At 42.9% G+C, this 6,572-nt stretch overlaps 1 protein-coding gene across 1 annotated transcript in view; it reads left to right on the forward strand.

Annotated features, from left to right (window-relative positions):
• Window positions 1–6,572, forward strand: part of mmp15b (matrix metallopeptidase 15b) — a 35,666-nt gene that overhangs the window by 20,577 nt on the left and 8,517 nt on the right. Inside the window, exons 8-9 of the mRNA XM_031846251.1 lie at window positions 5,084–5,234; window positions 6,378–6,496. Of these exons, the coding sequence (XP_031702111.1) occupies window positions 5,084–5,234; window positions 6,378–6,496 (270 nt within the window). The remainder of the gene's footprint in view (window positions 1–5,083; window positions 5,235–6,377; window positions 6,497–6,572) is intronic.

Consider the following 6,572-nt stretch of genomic DNA (forward strand, 5'->3'; position numbering starts at 1 on the left):
AACGTCATTTTTAGGAGACAGGACTGCACCATTAGACCACCATTACACTTTTCCTCTCGCGCACCCCTGTTGGGAATAACATAGCCTCAAAAAGGGGGCACCAATATGTTGGGAATAACATAGCCTGACATGGATTATCAGCAATATGTTGGGAACGTAAAGGAGTGTGTTTGGGTTATCAGCATCTAAGAAACTAAATTCTTGACATCAATAGAATTATTAATGTCAGTAACAATTATTAATGATTATTAATAATAACGGGGCACCACCCTGGGAACAGGGACCAATAACTAAACGATAAACTAAGTCTCATAATTAGTGTTCACTCACAATGTCCAACAGTCTGAGTACTATTACACATTCAGAGTGAAAGCGAAGGTTTAAGTTTGAGCACAGACCACATATACAGCTATTATCACAATACACATGCACAAAGTAATCACAGAGAGCTGCTCTTTAAAATATAACAGTTTATTACGTTCTAATACTAATGATCTAGTCAACTAATATCTAAACTATCAACAACTATACATTCATGAGCACACTATCTAAAATCAACAGACTATTGAAAAGAGGAGGGGAGAGTGTGTGTGTGTGTGTGTGCGCGCGCCAGGGGGAGGAGCGAGGGAACAGCTCAGCGACGTATTACGTAGTTGATACTTGGTTACGTCTCTCATGCGCGAGACTGAAAATGGCGGATAGCCAACAGGAGACCCGGCGTCTAGTGCCGGTAGCCGTTTAGCACGTAGGTAGATTAGCTCAAAGCTATGTGTGTGTGTGTGTGTGTGTGTGTGTGTGTGTGTGTGTGTGTGTGTATGTATTAGTAAAAGAGAAGGGAAAGGAACAAAACAAAATTAAATAAAACAAAAGATTAAGATCCTCTGCGCGCGCGGGAGTACGGAAGATTGCTCTCTCAGCCAGGGGAGCAAGAACCGCGACTCTTTGTCTCAGCCGGCGGTTTTGACCTCCTGAACTGATGAGAAGCAACTTCGACCTCACTAGGCGGCTAGCTCAACACAGATCACGGTAGCATGAAATACACTAGCTTCTCCACAACCCCAACGATCTCAGCGACCGTTAGTGTCGGCGATTATTAAGCATACACCACGTTATAAAAATGAACAGTACTTTAAGCTCACGAACAAGATAAAATAAACACAAATTAACTCTCTAACTCTGCCCAGACTCTATTTCTCCTTACGGTACGATGCAATCGTGGTGATTGAGGGGGGTTCTTCTGAGGGGTTCTTCTGAGTTTCGTTGGGCCCAGGCAGCGCGGCTGCGGGCCGCGGGAGGTGTTCTCTCGGTAGGAGAGATTCGCTGTTGTCTGGATAAGGGATTTTCACGTCCTTATGGCCAGAGCAAACGAGGCGCTTGGTGGAGAGTGGAAGTTCTCTCTCTCTCTTTCTCTGAAGAAGTCTTGCTTCTTCACTTCTGCAGGAATAAAAGGGTTCGCTTCGTGGATACGAACAAAGATAAAATAGACAGTTTGGTGAATTCGGCCAGCGAATATAAACTGTTTAACCTAGGATTTGGTTGAAAAGGGAAACAACGTTGGTGTGCTCCCTAGCTCGACGGAGGTCGAAGGGAAAAAGCATTGAGGTGGGGGTTGCAGGTAGTTTTGTAGAACAGTGGCTGAACCACAGGGGTCCTGGGGTGTCTTGGCCCTCGGCCAATTAGATTGCAACGGTGCTTTCAGGTACCTTCAGGAACACATAGTTTTTGGGGGGAGGAAACTCACACCCTAATGTGAATTTCTTCAGAGCTGGGGGTTTGGTGCTCAAACTACAATCAGGATGAAACCTTTGCTTGCAAAAGGGAAGGCCTGACTCTCTTTGTTCCACAGCACATGTCGAAGCCATATAGTCAGATCCCAACATATATATATATATATATATATATATATATAAGCACCACATTTTAGTGTGATTTAACGATTGATAAAAACTGTAAACTCAAAGTCTTGCATCTAAAGTGCATTTCTTGAACACACTGGCCTATGTTTCTGGTTATTGTTGCAGTAAAAACAGGCCTGAGCCTGTCCTAAATAAACTTCTTCTGGTATTATTAGCTTGTCACAGTTGGAGCATGACAGACCTCCAGCCTTTGAGAAAATGAGGGTACGAGCTGTCTTACAGCAGGCAGCAGAGTAACATACAGACGTTGTATCGCAGCACTGCTCCTGCTCAAGTAGTAAGAGTGACAAACAACACCAGTGTTTGCATTCAGGGTCCAGTGACGCGGCGCCGTTTTCTCTGCCACGCCATTACTCAATCAGTTGGATTCACTGGACGCTGTGGTAGGACAGTTTTGATCATAAGTCAGTCTGTCTTACATATGTAGCAGCATGTCAGCTCTTTAAGGTGGAAAAATTCTTCTCTTTGATCTTTGCAGATAAGATGTTGCAGTGTTCTAGTAGTGCAGAGTTTGCAAACCCGTTAACATCCTCAACTGCACGGAGAACCGTCCACCATCTGGTTTCCTCTTTACAATGCATTCTAATGCTCCATGGTCATTCCATCCCGTCATGTCTTAATGCGTTCAGATTTCAACAGTAAAACAGACTCTGGAACTTGTTTCATCTCCTTCAGATTATGCTGAAGATCCCCCCCCCCACCCAAACATAATGTATTCTACATGCGGAGTATAAATCTCTTTTAGCACAGCTCATTATTTGCACTGTGAGTTACTGAGGGCAGCTTGTCTTTTACAACAGTGGATAAAGTTAGTCGAACGCAAAGGGAAGAACCGGGTCTTTAATGAGGCTGGACTCTGGGAGCTACGGGCAGCTGTTGATGATGATGAGGAGGAGGAGGATGATGATGTCATCAGCAAGCCTCTCAGTGTGACACTTGGCTGCAGGCCATTAGCAAAGAAAGAACAAGAGAAATGGAAGAGGAAGGAAAGGAAAAAGGGAAGGAAGGACTGCCGGACCTGAGCGCACAAGAGAGAGGGGTGTTCTTGTCTTAGCATAGAATGGTCCTGATTTTGAGACAGACAGTATCACAGCATGCATTTCGCATTGAATCAGAAACCCACAAATATCAGTCTACATATCTATGTATACAGTATATATGTATATATAGATATAATTGACAATACAGTTTTTTGTAATTGCGCAATTTGTGAAACAACGGCCCTCTTTTGTCGAAACTCTACACACACAAAATAACTCTTTCCATAAAACACTGTTATCATTTTCATTTGTCAGTTATTTGCTGTAAATATACAGCATGAAACCAACATAAATGCAGTTTGTATGCTCAATAATCATGTATCAGACACAATAACCTCATCTGAAGATGACATGAACGTAGTTACTGTAAACTAAATGTAGTATATTGTAATTACAGACCTCTGATCTCTCTCAAAATTGGCCTCCATTGTTGTGAACGCCAAAGAGCAAACCTGCATCCTATTTATAGTGTTGTAGCTCTGAATTCTAGGTGATCTAATTGTGTTTTCACAGGTGCATTCTGGGTGCAGGTGATCGATCATAGAATGTGGTATTTCATTGGCAGTGTTAAGTGAACAAGACACACAGGCTTTTAGTTTTGAATGATGCATGTAGGTGAATGCATTGAATGTAAAGTTCTGGTTGAACAAACCTGGTCAGTAGATACATGAGTTGGTGGTTTCAATAATTAGTAAGTAACAGTTTTTGTGTCTCGGCAATCACTCCCTGCTGTGCTGAGCTTGGTGTTTCCTGTAAACACTGTACATATTCTGCGTTGACAATGTAATGCATGTTGGCTGTCTGAACAGTATTTTTCCCAAATTTAATTTGGGGATTATTTAGGTGAGGAATATAAAAATTTGGTATAATTATAATAGCAAGTAAAAGCTAAATTATTTTCTTTCTGACGTTCTTCTAGCAAGCCAAATGCAAGCAAAATGAAATGACAAAAACCGCCCCCCAAAAAATAAGAGCCCTAAAACAAGAAACCTGCAACGTACTCATCCAACACCACCTGTAATAATCAGCTGATATATTCGTCCAGGCACCTAATTCTAAAGTAATGACTCTATAACAGTGAGATATCTGCTGATGTCAACAAGAACAGCGTTCCGTTCTTATTAACTGCCAAGTTCAATTTAATAACTTCCAAGAAAGTAAGTTTGAACGTGGCATTCTATGTATTGATGGAGGCTTAAGGGAAACGTTTTTAATCAGGATGAATAGATGGAGAGGTGGATGGAGGGAGTAATCAATTTGGACATCAAATATATGGAATATCTACGTTGTAAGATGTAATCCAGACATTCTCTCCTGTTTCACAGCTGTTTTGATCCAAGACAAGCCCAACTGTAATAGAACCCAAACTGTGTGAAAAACAGCAGTTACACAGCACTGAGAACTCTTGAGGTCACTGAAGCGCTGCGCTGTAGTCAGGGAAGGTCATGGGATTCTACATCAGGGCCCGTGCACGCCAGGAGCCCTGGGAAGCATTGCGTCAGCCTCTTGTTCTCTCCAGATGCTGAGTGCAGAGCTTTCATTTTAAACAAGGAGCAAGGGGCCCGGAGGTGGGTGGGAGGGGGAGGAGGGTGGAGTGGCGGATTGAAGCCAAGAGCAGAGATGTAATGTGCCAGGAGGAACGGAGTCCCCCTGTCTGACACAGTAAAAAACAATAAAACCTTCCCTCCAGCCTGACATGAGACAAGCCGCTCCTAATGGATAATTATGAGCTCAACCAAATCTCCACAGTCCGTGATGTGCTCCGCTCTGCCTTTCTGTTTTTTTGATTGCTTGCCAACAAATCATTATTGCATTCACATCATTTACAAGTGTGCAAATGCTGGTCTGGCTTCTCTGATTGTTTTTATTGTTCTCTTTTTTTTATTCCTCATTCAGTTTCAATAATTGAACATATTCTGTGCCAGCAAGCACATGACATACAGTGAGATTGTGTATGCTAATATTTTCCAGAGTCCATAAGGGTTATTATGAGTGGGGGTGGATAGGGAATGTACCGATGTATGCACCATTAACCACTTTTCCTCTCCTCTTCTTTCTTCACCTCTCCCCTCCCCTCCTCTCTTCACCTCTCCCCTCCCCTCCTCTCCTCTCCCCTCCTCTCCTCAGGAAACAGATTCTGGCTTTTCCGGGAGGCTAACCTGGAACTGGGCTATCCAATGGAGCTGGTTGATTACGGTCAAGATATCCCCTACGACCGGATAGACACAGCCATCTGGTGGGAGCCATCCGGCTACACGTACTTCTTCCAAGGAGACTGGTACGTAGCCTGCAACCTGTCAGCATCACATGAAAGCCCTCTAATTCACCTGCTACCCAGGAGACAAGTATGCATCAGTATATCATTAGTTTGATTAGCTATTATTCCATGAAACAAATCCCAAATGCATTGCACATGCTCAAATACATGGAGTCAGTCTTTTTGTTAACGATGCTAGCGGTGTGGCTCTAGTGTCTTTGGTCCAGACTGAAATATCTCATAACTAGAGAAAAGACGAGCGTGACATTTGATGCAGACGTTCATGTCTCACACAGGATGAACTGTAATCCTTTTACTGTCTGTCTCCTTTATTTTAAGTGACTATTTTAACGGTCAGAACTCAGATGTGCCCAATGTTTTTTTTCTATGACCTGACATTCCTATCAGCTGTACTGTGTTAACATGCTAACGCGCTAAAATACGTTGGCTAACATTATACCTGCGAAACAAGAGCTCGTTGGCATCATCCAGCATGTTAGCGCGTTAAAGTTAGCATTTAGCTGAAAGCATCACCGTGCCTGTAAGAACAGCCTCACACAGCATGTCTTAGTTGAACACGTATGGTTAGTGGAATGGTAACCTCGGGCGCAACAGTAGACACAGGCTGCAAAGACAAACACAACACGTTGTGATGGATTTCTGATTTTAGCTTCAAAGAATGTTCACGTGTGTTTTTGATCATTTACTTTATATTTAGTTTTTGTTCTTATTTCAATATAAAGATGGACATGACTGAAATCACAGGAAAAGTGTATGTTAGAAGTTCCCAGCATTGAGTATTAAGCTATGGAAGAAGAAGAGCAACAGCAGCTGTTCTTTTGCAGTTCTTTGATAACAAAGTTAGAACATACATAGTATATACTGAACTGCTGTGGAGCAGAAGAAAACACAAATGTATCTAGGGGAACCTAATTATGAAAATACTGACACTTTAACACAGTGTGACTCACTGATCTGCTTCAGGTTCACTAGTGCATTTACACACAGAACAGCTTTAAATGTCCAGTGTAAACCGTACCGTTACACCGTTATACACACCCTATGTAGACCCGTCATGTTCTGTTACTCTGTAAGAAGTCTGCTCTTTTCTTGAGTAGAGAGTTGTTAAACGCTAACAACATTTTTCTACGCTGCTCTCTGCAGGTACTGGCGCTTCAACGAACAGTCGCGCTTGGCCGACCGAGGCTACCCGAAACCAATCAACGTCTGGGGATCGTCGGTGCCCTCCTCTCCCAAGGGGGCCTTCCTCAGCAATGATGGTGGTGAGCTGAAACAGGAAGAGTGGTTTCTCTGTGTGTGTGTGTGTGTGTGTGTGTGTGTGTGTGTGTGTGTGTGTGT

The sequence above is a fragment of the Anarrhichthys ocellatus genome, unplaced genomic scaffold (genome assembly GCF_004355925.1).
Source record: "Anarrhichthys ocellatus isolate YVR2014 unplaced genomic scaffold, GSC_Weel_1.0 scaffold6, whole genome shotgun sequence".
Taxonomy (NCBI): domain Eukaryota; kingdom Metazoa; phylum Chordata; class Actinopteri; order Perciformes; family Anarhichadidae; genus Anarrhichthys; species Anarrhichthys ocellatus.